This window comes from Lepisosteus platostomus, chromosome 15, assembly GCF_059453375.1.
Source record: "Lepisosteus platostomus isolate fLepPlt1 chromosome 15, fLepPlt1.hap1, whole genome shotgun sequence".
Lineage (NCBI taxonomy): Eukaryota > Metazoa > Chordata > Actinopteri > Semionotiformes > Lepisosteidae > Lepisosteus > Lepisosteus platostomus.
Window position 1 is genome coordinate 18,050,336 of NC_142625.1, and position 18,435 is coordinate 18,068,770.

An 18,435-nucleotide genomic window follows, 5' to 3' on the forward strand; every position below is an offset into this window, starting at 1 on the left:
ACCACACGCTATTGTGACAACAGCCAATCGACACTAGAGCCTGTATTCTTAAAGAGCCCCATGTCATTAAAAAAACATTCGGGAAGTTTATTTCTCGCAGAACTCTCTCGGAAAAAACAATTCTACCATGACATGTTTGGTTAGATCAATCATGTAAAACTGACATCTGTATAATTTTTAGAAGCAGACTTTCGTAAGGTTAAAAATTAAGGGATGATCCAAGTGCAGTAGAGACTTGAATTAATAATTTAGTTTAACGGAACTGCTCTTGGCAGTGTTTTAAGGTATGTAAAATTATTCGACCAATAATATCTTGTAGTAAGAGCTTTTTCGATTGTCATAACATTAGGGTTTGTTCATGTCAATAGGAGGAAATGTACATGTATTTTTCATTAGCACGGTCAGTGTATGCACTGAAGATGTGATTTCATTTCTAAGCCTATTGAATGAGGATACCAGAAAGAAAAATACTGCAGTGTCAATTTAATAACCTTTAATATACTTTCCCAATACAGCATGGACCTCTGCAGCTTCATTGCAACATCCCAGAATCTCCACTAAATATAAATGTTTTCTCACTTGATCTTACTCTTTCCAAGCAATGCAGACTCTTGCTGTTCTACAGTTTTAGGGATGAATTGTTTGCTCCAGTCAAGGTCATTCTGATCCATTTATCTCCAGCACTCAATTTCATCATCATCGGTTCACAGTTTGGTGTCAGATTCTATTTAACCATGCACTCGTCAAAATTGATAGGAATTTAGCACATTACGAATGAAGACATCCCTGAATTAAAAACTATACCATTTGAAGGAAGGGGGGCTTCTCTTTCTATCCAAAATACTTGAAGGAGCAGGAAGAAGCGGACATTTTAAAAGTGAGCACATTTTTAAATGATCTGATTTATAATGAATCAATACACAGCATACCAAGGGCGTGTCCATCTGTATAAGATGCAACTCAGTTTGATCCAGTCAGGATTTGTTTCACCTGACTTGATTTATTCAGAACAGAAAGGCACACATTATCTGTGCGGTGGCTCTGTGGCTAAGGACCTGCACCTGTGGCTGGAAGGTATATAAATGGCTGACTCTGCGCTCTGACCCCAAGCTTCTCTCCCTGTCTGTGTGTCTCATGGAGAGCAAGCTGGGGTATGCGAAAAGACAAATTCCTAATACAAGACATTGTATATGGCTTGTTTAAGTGATCTTATCTTATCCCAACCAAGCAAGTTCCGTAACTCCAGAAGGAAGCACAAAAAACAGTGGATTACAGGCCTTGCATTTGGAACACTGCAATAATCAAATAATGTATACCTCCATTAACTTTTCTGAAAACATTTATTTAACTGTGGGTCTTTCATGGTGAGAACTGCCTCAAACCTCAGTTGTGAGTCTAGATGGTAGTGGATTAACTGTGAATTGGCGGCCACACTTAGTCGCCTGCAGACCAAGGAACTGCAGACATAATGTCCATGATTTTAAGGATTTTCTCAGGTCTTATTGTCCACCACTGAAAAACACTCCTCTTTCTCCACTCTGAGACTCTTCTTCACGGTCAAAGCATCACTTCTTCATTTCCGTCGGTACCTGAAACACCGAAATGGCAAAGAGGATATTTCAACCTTGTCTACTTGATTATGTCAATAATCTGAACAGAGCACACCACGTTTCCTAGTCAGTGCAGGATCTTATGAAAGCCCCGCCTTCAAAAGCACCGTAAAAGGTTATATATACTGTGACATTCATAGCAATGTTATGAAAAAAACTAAACCCAATAACTTAAAATCATGCTGTAAACCCTACTGAAAAATACCCTACCGGGACAAAATACCAGTTGCTGCGTGGCTACAGCACTGAAGAAGAACCACTCTAGACATGCTTCATGTCTCTGTCTCTGCCTTTACAATTGTATAGTGACTCTAAAAAACATAATACCTCCAGTTCTGTAGCTTTGAAAATTCAAGAAATGGTATAAAGAGGCTCAATTACATTTTACTGAGCAATTTCAACAATGTGAATGCTATAATCACAGTCTGGTCAAAAAATCAGGATGAAAAAAATCCAGCAAATAAATTCATTTGTATGATTAAGCCTTGAGACTTAAAAATTTAAAATGGATCATTAGCAGAGTGCTGGGACCTAACATGAGAAATGATGCAGAACAGAGCAGGAGATCATAAGTTTTAAAATTCTTACAACCCTCTATATAACATGGTTTGATTTACTAGTCTACCTGCCACCTGAAAAGGTTTAAACTGGCAAGGTTTCAGCAATCTCGGGGAAGCTTTTATGAGATGAGCTACATCTGTAAATTCACTGCAGAGAGAAAATGTGGCAATCTACACTTTTGTATGTTCCAGATTATATATATCAAAAGAAAACACATTTCTGCCTGATTCATAACTAGACGGCATCAGAAATCTCAAACTTCATGTCCTGTCATGCTCTGTCCCATGTGACGAAGCCATTTCACTGACAGGAGCTGGCTGTGTGGAACGTACTTGGCTTTGGATTTGAAACGACCTCCCTTCTTGTGGGAGGGCAGGCCCAGCCTCTTCCTGTCTTCAAAGGAGGGCCTGGGAAGAGAGAGATCATGCAGTGAATACCCTCATTCCCCCTTCTTTAAATATATGAAATAATTATTTCCATCTGCAATTTATCAAGCTTAACCGCTAAGCATTCATCTAACATTTTATTGGCAAGGAAAGAAGGGGTTTTCTTTCCGTAAAACAAACTTGCGTATCAATCGCAAGAGATCAAGATCCAGGATGTCACCAGATCTGAGCTGTGGTGCAACGTCAGTGTAGCATCTTGAGATGCATTTACAGAAGTGTGTTGAAATGATACCCCTGTGTGCCACAATTCGAAAAGGAACAAGAGACATTAAAATTAATGAGGGAGTCTGTTATGCAAGTGAGGTTATATTTTGTTTCAAGATGAAACTCTTAAAGAGATACAAGCAAGTTGTGCATAAGGCAGTAAAAGTTAACACACAACATAAATGTCGTATGGGCCACTCCTAGGTAATTATGATGATCACAAGTTCAAGAATATCTTCACTTCTGTGCTTCTCCTTTTGGACAAAGACACTTCTTTATTTTTGAGATTTGCTACTCTGTTCCAGCTATTTAAAGAAAAATAATTCTGGACTGTGAACCATGTGGGTGCACTCTGTCTTCTTACAATATAATCTCTTACTCCTCACCCACTTTCTCAAAACTCAAGCTGTTATGAACAAAATGAAATGAAAAATGTAATTCTGGCCAATATTTTATCTGAATTTCTGTTGTAATTTCTGCCTTTTAAGGTGAGGGGATTTGCCAGAATGAGTCAACCCAAATAAAAAAAAAACACACATTTTGAGTAATATGAATATTAATAATATGACAGATAACTTTGGTTTTGATTTTCATAGATGTAGTCATATAATGATTTTATTTTCGCCAGCACTGTTACTATTGATTACAGTACTCATTTCATGCTACTAAAGTGGCTTCTGATATCAGTCATTAATAGTATTATAGAAACATAAAATGGCTGTAGATAACTAATACTGAAAAGCCTTGGAGCTGATTTAGATACAATTGGTTTCACATTCTGTTACCTACCCCGCACGGTATTGTTTCAGAGCCTTCTTGCTTGTGTTAGTCAGCTCCTTGTCAAACACAGACTTCTTCCCAGACTGGCGGGTCTTCTGCTTCTCTGCAAGAGGTCAAAGAGCAAAGACCATCAGGGATATTCACTCAAGAGACCTCTCTGGACAATCTCAACACTTCCCATATGATTATATGACATTAGGGAGTGTAGGAAACATAGCAAGGTGGGAAATACTTCATTTATGCAGTTCTATGTGTGTGTGGAGGTATTTCCCTATGGCTGAGGATAAATTCCTTTCCACCAAGATCCATCTTTCTTCAAAATTTTCAAAAAGATCTTGAAACCGACCAACTAATTTTCAACAGGAACAAAATTGTGACATTCCTACAGCCCTTTACCTGTGAGATAAAAAACAAGATTCTCTTGGCCCACAAACTTCTACCCAGGAAGTGAACTGAAAGGTGAAAGAGACACTTACCATTTTGCACTGGCTCATCTTCAAGAATGGCCCTAGCTCGTTTGGGCTTGCGATCTCGTTTGGCCACCCTCTCTGCATACATCTGCGCTTTCAGTATCTCAAACTGGGCTCTGTCTTCTGCCTGGAGATGAGGGGAGAGATGCATGGAATGCTGGGAAACTCGTAGACTTCAAAATCTACAGGACAAGACTGTTTAGGTGGCAGAGTCAATGCAGACAGCAATGTGGGTCAGTGGTTAGAGACGAGAGAGAGAGAGAGAGAGAGAGAGAGAGAGAGAGAGAGGGGGTAAGGAGGCTGGTGGATAGTGCTGAGAGACTAGAAGAGAAGATGAAACCCAGAGGAGGTGTGGGCTGGTTGTTAAAGGTTAGGTCAGCTCAGCCTTATGGGAAGAAATCTTACTGTCAATTCTTTCTTCTTGCTCTCCTTGACGAACTTCTGTCTCTTCTTCTTGCTTCTCAAAGCTAAATCGAATTCCTGAAGGACTTTTGTCACTTAGAAAGAGGGAGAAAGAGAGGGAAAGGAATAAGCAGAGACCTCTTTAATTCATACAGAAGTAGCATACAGCTGCTTCAGCCCCTGAGTTTTATCTCCTAGGTATGGGGATGTCAGACATTTCTGATCATTAACCTGCTCGGAGTTGTTTAGAGAGCTACAGAAGGACAACAATTAAATCAACAACTTGAAGACGGGCTGAAAAGGTTCCCAATTTACTTGTCAACAGTACAATGCTAGTTGCATGGCCGCTATATTAGACAAAATAAGGATTTCCAGGAGGACATCACATTAGCCTTTGCGCTGTCAGCAGGAGCATGTGCTTTAAAATACACCTTGCCCCCAGCCTGCAAATCGGAAAAGCGTCCGCTCTTTACTTCCCGAAGTGTGCTCAAATGGAGTTAGTGAATGCTCAAAATGAAATACTTTAACAGCTTTTAACAGAAAACGCTCAAGTAGAGGGCAGTATTTTCATGGAGAACACAGATGGTCTCCATTTCTAAGCAGCAGTGAAATCCGGAGTGAATGACAGCAGTAGGTTTGAAGTGAGAAGAAGAACTGGCAAATGTTTCCACACCGCTGTTCATCGGATTTCAGCACGCCCTCCTACAAGTTTGCCTCGAAATCCCCTCGCCTGCTCTCCTTCTCCTGACTCATGTCCGTCATCAGTGCCGCCCCCTCCTCCCCCTGCCTCTCTCCAGACTCACTTCGCTCCTTCTTGCGCTCCTCATGGGTCTGAAACCACGTCCTCTGTGGCTGTGTCTCCTCGCTGGCCTGGGTCAGACGCTTCTGAGCTGAACTGATCTAAAACAAAAGCACATACATACACACAAGTACATAGAGCCATAATTATTGGTGCACTTCGAAATCTTAATGAAATACTGTTATGCTACCTTATCTTGTATACTACAAATTTGATTGTGGAGCTTGATTGCAATCGTAATATTTTAATATAAGTTCATATTACTTTCTTATACATGTACATTCCTCCTCTCCTTTTTTGGATTCACTAAAGAAAACGCTAGCTAACCAGCCTACCAGCCTTATAGCCTCCTAACATTTGTAACCTTTCCCAAATATCCCAAATTTGAACATTTCTCTCATCCACAGCACTCCTGAATATCTTGGCGCCACATGGAGGGATGATGCCTTTCTCCCTGATGTCACTGCAAGCTTGCAGGCACCCAGCAATGTTGCAGAAGGAGCTGAGAGACTACCCAACTCATGCCAGCTCCACCCTGGCAGTGGTCTGCCAATACTGCACCAACACCTGGAGCCCAGGTCAGTCGATTCAGACTCAGAGTGCTGCTGCCTGGGCTGTAAAACTCCATCTACACTCCGAGAGAGAGTCTTAGTGCCAGGCACTCAGGAGCCTACTGGGTATTTGTTTTTTAACCCAGAGATTAACCAGAGATTAAATGTAAAAAAAACACTAAGCATCAAAAGGCTTGATTTCATGTTTTGATGAGGTAAAGAACTTTATAATTGATAATTGTGCTGGAAGAAAAGTCAGAAGTGATGAGGGTTCCCCTGAAACAAGCCAAAGAAATGCTACTTCGGATAGCTGCTCCAATGCCCTACCTGAGCCTCCGACTTGATCATCTCGCGCTCTTCTTTTTCCAGTTGCATAACTGAGTAAATGTCTTTCTCCAGCTTCTCGATCCGGTCGCGGAATTTAATTATCACCTCTGGAGGACGGACAGAGAGGCAGAGAAAGACAGGCAACGGGAAAAGACAATAAGGGAGTTTTACAGCCGAAAGGAGGAAGGCAGTGTGGGGAATTAAAGGACAAAGACGAGAGAGAAGATGACAGGAAGAGTAAAGAAACCACAAGAGGAATGGGACAGCACACAAAAAAAGAAGGAATGAAGGAAGAGTAAAAAAATGAGCAGAAGAGAATTAAAGGTGAAAAGGAGGTAGAATGGGACAGGAAGAGAAATTCATTATAGAGTAACACAACTAATTTACATGAAACATACATCATTCCTAATTGCAAATAGCAAACAGCACCATGCATCATACAGTACAGAATTAGCTAAGCACAGTTATCCCTAAAGGAGACACATAATTCTACACAGCCCTAGAAGATTCACGAGACTGTGAAAAAATAAACTACCTGGTTTATGTTTGAAGGAATTGTTATAAATGGGGTGTCCTCCAGGTACTGAGTGAATACAACATGTCACTAACAAAATAAAGGCTGATCGGCCATGATTATCAAGTAATTGTGTTTCTCCTTACATACCACTTACTTTTTTTTCAGAAAGGGGAGCTTATAAGGAGAGAAAGTGTCCAAAATCATAAGATTGCACCAAGAGGTGGAATTTTCACTTCTTCTGTCTTTACTGATAGAGAAGAGTCAAGCAGCTGGAACTCAAGCTGCACTTAAAACTAGTCAGGATGCGAACCCTGACGAGACCAGAGACAGAAATGAAACAGCTGAAGATCCTGTGATCTTCAGTGGGCAATAGTGCTGTAAAGAGCAGAAAAATGGCTATAAAACTCAATTTCTCTGAAACGCAAGATGGAATTAGTGCAACTCTTACCCTGTGGCACCACCCGGGCTTTGACGGGGGCCTTGGCTTTCTTGACGATCTCCTTTAGCATCTTTCTCTCCGTCTCCCCCACCAGCGAGACGGAGCGCCCCGTCTTGCCCGCGCGGGCTGTGCGCCCCACCCTGTGCACGTAGTGCTTGATGGTGTTGGGCATGGTGAAGTTGATCACCTGGCAGACCAAGGAAACAGCATCTGGCGTCAGCCTCTTCTCCTCCCCACATTTCAGGGCAAGAGCGAGTCGATAATTTTACTCAACAGAGCGTACGCAGCTTGGTGCCTAACTCTAAACAAAAAGGGTCACTATCGCTGATTAAAACTACCACTATAAACCATACATCACTGTGTGCTTTAGAACAGAGAAACAAATGCCACATAAAGACAGCTTTTATTCCATAACAAGTCACTTTCCATGTTTACAAGTATTTTTAAATCCCTTCTGCTATCCACCTCACTCTACCCAGCCCCTCCATCTTTAAGATTAACCACAATTGTCATCTCTGAAGCAAGGGACTGAAGCACAGCTGTGCAAGATGTTTGGCAAAAATAAAAAGCATTTCTGCCACTCTTGCCAATATGACACAACTTTGTCAGACCTCACTGTTGGACGTCCCTTGTATTAGTGTACGGTCAGTTTACCCTTGCCAGAGGTAAGGGGTCCATCAGTAAGAGAGCAAGAGAAAATCTCACCGTCTTCACCCCATCAATGTCCAGCCCTCTGGCTGCTACATCTGTGGCCACCAGGATGTCAATCTGCTCATCTTTAAAGCGTCTGGGGAAGGAGAACAAAATGCACTTCAGAGTGTAACCAAACAGAAAAACGTACCTACCCAGCAGGCTGGGTTGTAACAGCAGAAAAAAAAGAAATCAGCACGAGTCCAGTACGTGCTTAGGGTAGATGTGTGTGGAGGATGCTGGGATAGGTGGGCATCTTCTTACCGCAGGGCCTCCAGCCTCTGGGTCTGCGACAGGTTCCCATGCAGCTCCCCCACCTTCAGCCCCATCAGCCCCAGCAGGATGTGCATGCGGTGGGCCTGCTTCTTGGTCTGGATGAAGAGCATCACGTGGTCCTGGAACGTCCGGGTCAGCAAGGCTGATTGAGACAGACACGCAAGGGGTCAACAAACACACACGCAGCGGGGCAACGCAGTCACACTTAACAGACACACACAACAACAGAAAGCAGCGATACTCTTAACTCAAAACACAGGTGTGCCCCAGAAGAGCCAATACGGAGCGGTACTACCCTCTCCTACCCCGAAGCGGTCTCTGCCTCCCCCCACCGCCGATCCTCACCACACACGACGGCCTCTCTGTCCCCCTCACGGGCCGGTCTGATCCGCACAAACTCCTGCCGCAGATAGGGGGCCACATCCGTGTTGCTGTTCACAAAGATCCTCACTGGCTGCTTGAGAGACACTGAGGCCAAGTCCTTGACCTGAGATGAAGAAAAAAAGAACAACATCACTGAGACACAGCTCAAGTCATCTTGGGGCATATGAATTGTCCGTTGTGAAAAAAAAAAAGAGAACAGATGCACAATGTCCATCGTGGCCCATGCTTCTTTTTTAAAAGCATTTAAACATACTCATGTAATGCCACAAGTAACGGGGCTGTGAACTACAACCCAGTGTCTGTATGGTACTGTTCAGAGATATGTCAACCTGGTTTCATGCTACTAATCTAATTTAAATGGAATTGGATACCCATTATAATCTTAACATTATTCGTCCTAATGGGTACAAAATCCACAGGTACCATCATATGATACAGGCATAAAAGTGCCTCATCTTTAATGGGGAATCCGTTTCTCTCTGCGTGAGAGATGTTTGTGTCTCTTAGTCAGTACCTCTTCGCTCATGGTCGCAGAGAACAGCATGGTCTGGCGCTGGTAAGCACACAGCCTGATGATCTCCTTCATCTGCTCCTCGAAATACTCGTCCAGCATCCTGCAACACAGCACAGTGATCACAAGCTCCATGAGCCGTACCCCTGGCCAAAGGCTTGCTGGCGTGGAGAGTTCAGGAACACCCCAAACCGAGCTCTCACACTGCTACGCAACCAAGATTACTACTGCACCTCCAGTCAACATAACGGTGCATTCGCTCTTGATTTACGAGTGGTGCTGAAGACATTATGCAAATATTTTAATATTAAGACAGATCCGCATTACAGAACATAAGCCTAATCCTTACTTTCTTCTTCGTTTTATTAGCCAATAATCTAATTTTAAATACAGAGTGATGCAATTTATCTTCTACATCATGCAGACTAAATGAGAGAGAGAAACTTTTAAATTATGCCAGACAGACTGACAAAAAGCATTATGAAATGAGAGCTGATATGATTGACCAGGAACTTCTGTTTTGTCAGGCTACACTATCATTGTGACATGAACATTGTTTTAACGAAACTACATTTGTTGTTAAGGTTAATAACTAAAACCTGAAAATGGTAGAATGCTTAAAGAATTCTTTTTTGCCAAATGGCTCACCTTTCACTTCTTCCCAAATCACAGATTACACAATACAAAAATTGCTGCAGCAGTTCTTCGGTGTTTAACCGTTAATAAGAGCGTCCTAAAACAATCTCATCCCAAGTCCATCACAAAAAAATACATTCCATACAATCAGATCTGTTTCAAGTCAAAGCTACAGAACACTTAAATAACAGAGACAATAACATCAGGAATTCCCCTATAACAACCCCAAGCTGAAGAACCAACCCTTCACTCAGATTAATACTGAATAATGTACTCGTGGGTGACATTTCTTGAATGAATACAAAACATTAAAAAGGTAACGAACTGAATGTGACATATTCAGATTTCCTTCCCCTCCTGCCACTCAAACATACCGGTCGGCCTCGTCCAGGATGAGGATCTCAATGTGGCTCAGCTCGAAGCTGGGCGTGTTGTGCAGGTGGTCAATCAGACGCCCGGGTGTGGCGATCAGCACGTCTGGTCCAGCCCGCAGCGCGGCCTCCTGGGACTTCAGGTCCAGACCACCTGACACAAAGGAACAGGACACAGGTTGAGAGCAATCTACCGTCTGGAATTAAAACGTGAACGTCCTCAAAGATGAGCCTTGTGACTCCGGACTCGGAGCGTGTGCGCTGTGGAGGGGAGGATAAAAGGTGTGTGATTACTCGCGCTTACCCACTGCCAGGCAGGTGGTGACGCTGGTGAACTGTGCCAGTTGGCGGGCGACCGAGTGCACCTGGATGCCCAGCTCACGGGTCGGCACCAGGACCAGCACCCGGGTCACCTGTGTCTGGCGGGGCTTGTAGATCAGCCGCTCCAGGACTGGCAGCATGAAGGCAGCCGTCTTACCTGAGAGAGGGACAGCGGGGGAAGGAGGAGCAGGGGGGAAACGGACCAGGAGCGTGGTGAAAGATGGAAACGGAGTGTGAGAGAGCGAGCATGTAGGCAGGAGAGATAAAAGAGGGCAGGAGCAGGGAGACAGGAAGACGGAAAGCAAGACATGGAGGAGAAGAGAGAAAGAGACAAGGGAAGCAGAGAGAATTAAGGAAGGAGAGGGAGCAAAGAAGAAGAAAAAAGGCAAGAGGAGGAAGGAAGACAGAGATGATTAACAAAGAAAGAGCTTCAATATTTACTGCAAAAAGTCAGAACAAATATCAGAAAAGAATTACGTGGATGATATTTAAACAAATGGGTAAATCCCAGTGCTATACTTAATATTTCTGCTGGTTATTCCTGAATATGCAACTTGCTAATCAGACATGTTGGTTTTTTCACAGTCCTTAAACTGCTAACAAAAATGTAACATCAGTATAACCTCAAACTGCAAGGTGACTAACTGGTGAGTCAGCCCTAAAAAGCAGAAAATAACCCTATATTTTACATCTACTGAGAAACCCGTGCCACACAAATGTCAAGAAAGCGTTTCTCCCTAATGCGGTTTGCTACGCCTAAACCTCAAACACAATTTTACGCAGAAAAATTAAATTTTACTTTCATGCATATGCAATCTGAACACTCAATGCAGCTAGCTGCAGATTACGAGTGAGACAATTTGGTCAGGTCCTTTTTTCCCAGAATGGGTTTATGGTAAAGTCCTATTTATATGCACATCATCCTTCAAGGCTTCTAGTGGTACTCAGTTAGCGGTTTCATTCCCAGCCTGCACCCAAGTAACTCACCTGTCCCAGTGGCTGCGCAGGCACAGATATCCTTGCCCAGGAGGCCCACAGGCACACAGGCTTTCTGAATGGGAGTGGGCTGCTTAAACCCCATTGCAGTGACAGCCTAGGAGAAATAGTCAAAAGGCTTTTTATTGGTCAAACCTGCATCTGTATTCTGTGCTTTGCAAACATGCAGTGCCGTTTTGTGTTCATATACAGTATCTGCAGTGTGTGAGTGTTCAGAAGGGGTTGTGGGGATGAAGCGAGTAACCCAAGACACTCCTTAAATGGTGTGAAGTGTGAAGGACTGATGCTGAATCTGGATGGAATGTGTATGGCGCAGAGAGTGCAAACACTGATAAAGTGTGCATTAGGATCTAGATCTGTTTATGTGGACGAATAACCCGATAAGAGATGGCAGTTTCAACAGCCTGGAAGGGAAGCAAGGAAAGAACAAGAAGGACTGCAGTGAACAATGAAACAAAGGACAAGTACTGCAAGGCATAAGCAATTTCTTGAAGAAGTGTGTAATAAGCGCAGGAGCACATGTGAAACACACGTGTGACAGCATGTGTGAAAGGTGCGAGTTACAGTGCATATGAATTAAGAGATAAGATCACTTTATTGGCCATATATAATTTCTTGCTTTAGGAATTTTTCTTTTCGCGTACCCCAGCTTGCTCTCCATGAGACACACAGGCGGGGAGAGAGACGCTTGGGGTCAGAGCGCAGGGTCAGCCATTTATACGGCACCCTTGGAGCAGCTGGGGTTAAGGGCCTTGCTAAGGGGCCCAACGGAGTAGGATTCCTCTGCTGGCCATGGGATTTGAACCAGCAACCTTCCAGCCACAGGCACAGATCCTTAGCCACAGAGCCACTGCTCTGCCCCTAATTGGTGTATTTGCATTTCAGTTAAAGCGCTGTTCAGAACACATTCATGTCTGTGTTATTGTGTGCAGGATTTTAAATCAACAGCACAGATAGGAGTGCTTTCACGTGGACCCACAGGAAAGATGTGTGCTACAGGCCACAGCCTGCTGGATGTGTCTGGGGGGGTAGGTGATCCTCACCACACAGCACACTGCACACCGAGCGTGCGTGACTCACCTTGAGCAGCGGCCTGGACAAGTTCATCTCCTGGAAGGTCAGGCTCTCGTCGTACTGTGAAGCATCCTCAAAGAAGGCCTCAGGAGGCTAAGGAGAAACACAGAGCACAGACTCAACAAAAAAAAATCATTCTCAGTGTTTACATAGGGCATTTCATCCTGAAAGTTCCCAAAGAGCTGTAGAGGCAGTAGAGGGACTCGCATCATTAACAACCGAAGTGCAGCACATGGTGGAATGTTACACAGCAATCATTCTGTGCCAGACTGCACTGCAGGCCTTATTAGATACAGAGGAGGTAAGTAATTAAACTACAGTGAGACATGCAGATCTTCTAGACTGAAGTAGCCCAGGGAACAGGGGACAGCAACCCTACTCCGTGAAACAGTGTGCAAGATATTTAATGACTATAAGTCGCCATTAACTCTGGACTCAAACGAAAGATAGCTATTATACCCCAGGGTCATTTGTCACTATGCAGAGGCACTGGAGTGGAATTTCTGAAGGAACAGTGCCACCTGCTGGTCAAGCCACATTACTTTCTGCAGCAACTCGCCGCTTCTTGGTGGAAGAGCTGAGCAGTTCAGGTTTTAACAGCAGGCAGACCCAGTACGCTGGGGCACACTCCCGTTTTTTCAGGAATTTAATAGTGTGAGTTATTTCATCTACACCTACAGGGCGGATATGTGCTGCCAGAGCCCAGCTGTGTCGGGTCTGCTGACGTAGACCAGGGGAGGTGATCTCAGCTCACCCAACAGCAGCATCCCAGGGAGCTGTGTGGGACAGCTGTGACCCTGTGTTTTTTCAGGAGGACTGGCGTCAGTCCACCTATCGCCAAATCTCCTATATCTCCTAAGGTAAGTAAAACAGCACAAGCTCTGACAGCATACGTCAGACAAGGTGTGTACCACTCCAGGGCTGGCACTGATCACCGCAGTATAAAGTAACTGGCTGGTCCTGGGTATAAAGAGGAGGGAAAAAAATAATTGTTCAATTTAAAGGGGGGAGGTTGGACATAGCTCCTCTCTTACCTCTTCTCCATCCTTCTTCTTCTTTTTCCGACGGTCCTTCTCTCTCAGGGTGTCTGTGAGAGGAGCAGGGAAGGTATGCATTAAGTCAGTACCTGATGCTAGATTTGAACACCGCTTAGGCATTTCTCCCTCAGTGACACTTGTAAGCAAAGATGTTGAGTACCAAGCAGCCACTGCATGTAGAATACCCTTTGATTACTCTTCTACATGCTGTCATCCGAGAAATAGCTTTCCCCAGAAAAGGAAGGGACCCGTATATCATCACCACACTCAGGCCAGACTGCTGTAATACCTCAATGGCATGTGTACATGACAACAGTACTAAAAGACACGAATATCAGAGTGTTTGGTCCAGGCTGGTTTGTTTTGGTTGTGTATACTGCGTCTCAGTAGGTGCATTGGCTTCTGTCTCTTCGTTACCTTACCAATTCACAGTTTCACCCACAATGTGGCAAGGAGATTAGATCACTCATAAAGCCCTGGGAAAATTACGGCTGACCCCACTCACCCCAGTCATAACTTGTTTGTTCCCCTACCATCTGGCAGAAGGTTCTGGTCACTCCAGTCGCACACAACTAGACTCCAAAATAGCTTCTTCCCCAGAGCCGTCAAGTTGGTGATGCCCCCACTCCCTCCCATCATACTATGATCTCTCCTAACTCTTCCTATACCCACAAGGACTGTACTCCAACACCACTACACACACGACAACCGAATGTAAGCCGAAATTGTACTGTCCCTTCGATAGCTCGGTAAAACTGTATTAGTTGTAATATTTATTAATCACCATACTATTTTTGCACTGTTCCCCGAATTACCTTGCACTGTTTTTGTCCTGTTGTATTCTTTTCTCTGTTTGCGGATTTTGCACAGTTCTGATTACGTTATGTTATTACACATTACTGTTATTGTTATTGTGTTACTGTCTATTGTCTTATCTTCTGTTCTATTTATATACTGCACCTGAGTGACTAATGAGAAACACTTTTCACTATACTATGCACCTGTGTAAGTATAATGACAAATAAAGTTGAATTCAATTGAATTGAATTGTATTGAGTTGAAGTTCAAATAAGGTAAGACTACAAGGGTCAATCTGGAAACGCAAGCATTTATATTAATATGCATAAGACAGCTTTTTATGGTGGTTGGGAAACATGTTCAATAAGATTAGTTTAGACATGTTATGAACTGGGAATATCCTGGTCCAAGCACTTTACCTTAACTACTGGACTAACTACTAAATACTTCTCGTCGCATGCATAGATACACGAAGATGCACCAAAAGCCATAACGTAACACTGAAACACCACCCATCTCCTACCTGATGTGCACAAAACACTTTACACTGACAAATAACACACAATCCCACACATGCCCAGCTCCATGCAAACACAGTGTAACACACATATCATTCATTTGCTAACATGTTATTTACCGGCTTTGGTCAAGACCTCTTCATCAGCTGAAGAAAATTCTTCCTCGATTTCACTGTCATTGCTGGCTCCCTCCTCCTCTCCCTCCGCCTCCTCCTCATCATCGTCTCTCTCTTGCTCCTGACTTTCTCCTTCTTGCTTGGCTTCAGACTCCTCACCATCTTCTTTCTCTTCCTTCACTGCTTTCTCCTACACAGACATACGATACACACAGATACACACAGTCTTTCCCTGCTTGATAATAGATTCCTGTGCACCACAAATGCAGCAAGAGTGGAAGTTCAAAGGTGGGACGAGGATTTCTTTGGAAAAGTGGAGCCAGTTATTCATTTTCTCTTTCAGGGTCTTGACGACAGCTTTTTATATGGACAACCACACTCACAAAACTTTATTACTAGCACTGGCACCGCTACTATTGTTGCGATGGCTCCCGTCATCATTGTGAACAATCCTGCCCTCCCGACTCAAAAAGACCGGCCACTCACCTCAGTTCGCCGTTTCTTACGGACTTTCTCAATCTTCTCATCCAAGGTCGTAGGAGCTTTCTGCGGAGGAGAGGGGGAGGATAAGTTTGCCACCTTGCGCTCGGTTCCAATTTCTAACTCTCATCCTGGACTAAGGTCAGTGGATCCTCCGACACAAGCACTGTCCACCTCTTATCATGTGACAAGCCCCCAGTGCAAACAAAAGAGCCAAGTGTGAGAGGAATGACTGACGTAACCTTCAAGAACAACCTCAGTGCTGCCTGGACAGGCACAGAGGGCTGCTGTTGTGCCACCAGCTAAGAAATACCCCAGTGCATTTCAAAGCCCCTGTCTGGCAAATCCCCGTCAAAGTTACGCATTCACAGCCACAGGGAGTGCTACTGCACAGTAAAATAACACCCTGAACCCAAACCCCATATCACATTCAGACAACAGCAAGCCCACCCCATGAAGCCCCCATTCACAGGTGGCCTTACAATTTAGCCAGAGTAAACTGAATGATCTCAAGCCTGCTGAGCCCAAATCGCTTGCCAAGCAGAGGCCCTTATGAGGCGAGCATGCGCGCAGATGTTGCAGCCGTTTTTAGGAGCCACGCACTCACCCTCTTCTTCAGCTGCGCCATGACGTCTGCCATAGCCCAGTCCTCGCTGTACAGGCCATCCCGCTCCCCGAACTCAAAGTCGGCGCTGAAGTCCCCCTGGCCGTGCTTTCGAAGGGCCTGCCGTTTCTGTGCCAGGACAATGGGCTGCTCCTGGCGCAATGGAACAGAAGAATGATACACATGAGAGGAGGCCATTATACCGGGTGATACTGAGTAGTCAATCCACTGGTGAATAACTTGTCCCTGGGTCTCATCCAGCCATTACTTGAAAGAAGCCTGGGTATTGGCTTTGACAGGATGGCTGGGTAGTTTGTTCCACACTCCCGCAACCCTTTGGGTAAAGATGTACTTCCTTTTTTCAGCTTCAAACCCATGACGTTTCTACATGTTTCGCTCTTTGCTCTGAAGAAGTCCACTGGATTGAAGGGAGAAGCAGGACCTCGGAGCACTTTACAGAAGCTCCCAGCCACTAGCCAGGACCTCCTGAAAACTCTCACAGCTGATGCACTGCCTGGCCAGTCTGCTCGACCTCCGAATCTAACTCCCTAGCTTGTTAATGCATCTTCAGCCAATGTATCTTCTTGGTTAAAATCAAAGAGAAAGCTATTAAGTCAAACTCACTTCAGTGGCTTCTGCTCCTGAACTTGAATGAGCTTTTTTAGTTATAATGACACACAACAAAAAGGCACTATTGGTTAATTGAAATAAATTTATTACACTGGCGATATGTCACTTTTTTCGATAGAGAAGACGGTTACCCGCACAAATGTGTACTAAAAGTAGGGACACAGCTGAAATTAAAAAAGAATAGATACTGTACAGCAAATGCTATGGCACACATGAAGTGTTTGTAGCGCAAGTCTCAAGATAAAGTGTAAAGACTTTTAATGACCACCCTACCATTTATATATAACGTATACAAGGGGTATTTTATATACAAAATACATTTCAATATTGTTAAAAACTGGATAAAACGAAGATACTGTTACCTAAACTGACTGATAACTTACAAAAACAAAACGTGAATATTTTGCAATTCTTTAACTGGGAGTTTGTTTTTAATTTTCACTAGCTGTGAAAGTGGCAGTTTTATATTACATTAGCATGCACATTGAATATACTGTTGATACAGGGAGTGCCTATTTATGCCTCCAGCTTCATTGGTTTCTATCAATGGGCTCTCCTAGAACTAGTTAGAATTCAAATCATTAACATTTAGGTAGCCTAGCTTTTAATCGAAATTGCCAACTGTATTTGGCTAGTACAGTAATATCACCAACCCCTCAAAAAAAAAAAAAACATACCGTCTCGTCTTCAGATTCTGTATCGGGTTCCTCGGGCACTTCATCCTCATCAAGAATGGTTCCGATCAGATCCAAATCCGCCAACATGGTCTCGCACCAATCTGGCTGCCCTTCAGATTGGTTAATTCAACAGTAATGTATATTTCAAACAATTTCAACAGGTTTTGGGATTCAAATCTATACTTAAAAAAACACGAAGGTGGGACGACAACAGCTGAACCCGAGAGTTACTAAACGTGAATTCTAATCGTTTTCCCACCTCATCGAATACAAATGTAAGTCAACGTCCAACTTTCTCAGAACCTCGTCGTGTCGTTTCTTTAATTCCCTGTCCCGATCCACGTCGTTGCTGCTAGTGCTCGCTTCCCAACTACACATGCAGTACTGAAGAGGGTACTGCTTGGGAGACGCACACGTGTGGCTCAATATGCGGAAGTTGGTCCGCCTGCTTTATCATTCCCCTCTGAGTCTAGCCCAAAACAGGTCCTGAAATATTATCGTTCCTACAGCACCAGATGGGACTTCGATATCTCACGACACCTTTTACACTTTCTGTTCTACGTCTTGCACACATTACGAAATCTACATGCTTTTAAGTAGAACTTGTTAAAGCCTCTTTCCATCGCAAAAGTGTCCCATTTAAATCGGAAAAAAAACATGTAACTCGATTCTTCAGAAATTCCGTGCTAATCCGTCAAATTAAGATCGGGAACAGACAGGAACCCATTGTCTCAACCCCGTCAATGTCTACAATAAGAGCCAAATAAAATGTTTTACCCATGTTCATTATCCATATACAATCTCACATTAATATAGATGATGAGTCACTTAAAATTATTCCATATATATATAAAGCTATGTCACGTGTTACCCATGCACAAGGTTGCAAAGTCCCTCATTCACCTTAGAAAATAGGAGAAGCCACTTAACCAATTAATAGGAATGCAAGTAGCTCAGTTTAAGAATCAAAACTCAGCTTTGTCGTCAGAGATAGGGAGAAACTTCCAGAACCCTCTGACAATCTATACTCATTTATTGTTGGGTAACCACCAGTAACGAGAAGAAAACCCATGCATTAACTCATCTTTCACTTTTACCGGCAGCAAAGAGCACACTCCTGTTCTCATTCATGTGGGAACCAATGCATGCTCCAAACCACAACCCCTTTTGGCTTTCAAACCACTTGCTCTCACAATTTTGTCAGTTCATA

The 18,435-nt window shown here is 43.7% G+C and overlaps 1 protein-coding gene and 1 long non-coding RNA gene across 2 annotated transcripts; one reads left to right on the forward strand and one right to left on the reverse strand.

Annotated features, from left to right (window-relative positions):
* The first annotated feature begins 91 nt into the window (after positions 1-91).
* Positions 92-6,794, forward strand: LOC148648111 (uncharacterized). Its single transcript, XR_015926749.1, has 2 exons — positions 92-284; positions 5,680-6,794. It is a non-coding gene; the product is annotated as an uncharacterized LOC148648111 (long non-coding RNA).
* On the reverse strand, positions 1,322-17,661 carry ddx27 (DEAD (Asp-Glu-Ala-Asp) box polypeptide 27). The gene is made up of 21 exons (XM_088607947.1): positions 17,226-17,661; positions 15,922-16,071; positions 15,321-15,380; positions 14,838-15,024; positions 13,400-13,452; positions 12,372-12,458; positions 11,283-11,388; positions 10,279-10,452; positions 9,978-10,128; positions 8,971-9,070; positions 8,418-8,559; positions 8,061-8,214; positions 7,812-7,893; positions 7,116-7,293; positions 6,151-6,257; positions 5,277-5,373; positions 4,477-4,568; positions 4,078-4,198; positions 3,611-3,704; positions 2,504-2,578; positions 1,322-1,589 (listed from the first exon to the last, which is right to left on the reverse strand). Exons 1-21 carry the CDS (start codon positions 17,310-17,312, stop codon positions 1,574-1,576), a joined length of 2,313 nt encoding a protein of 770 aa, XP_088464073.1. The 5' UTR covers positions 17,313-17,661; the 3' UTR covers positions 1,322-1,573.
* Positions 17,662-18,435: the final 774 nt, after the last annotated feature.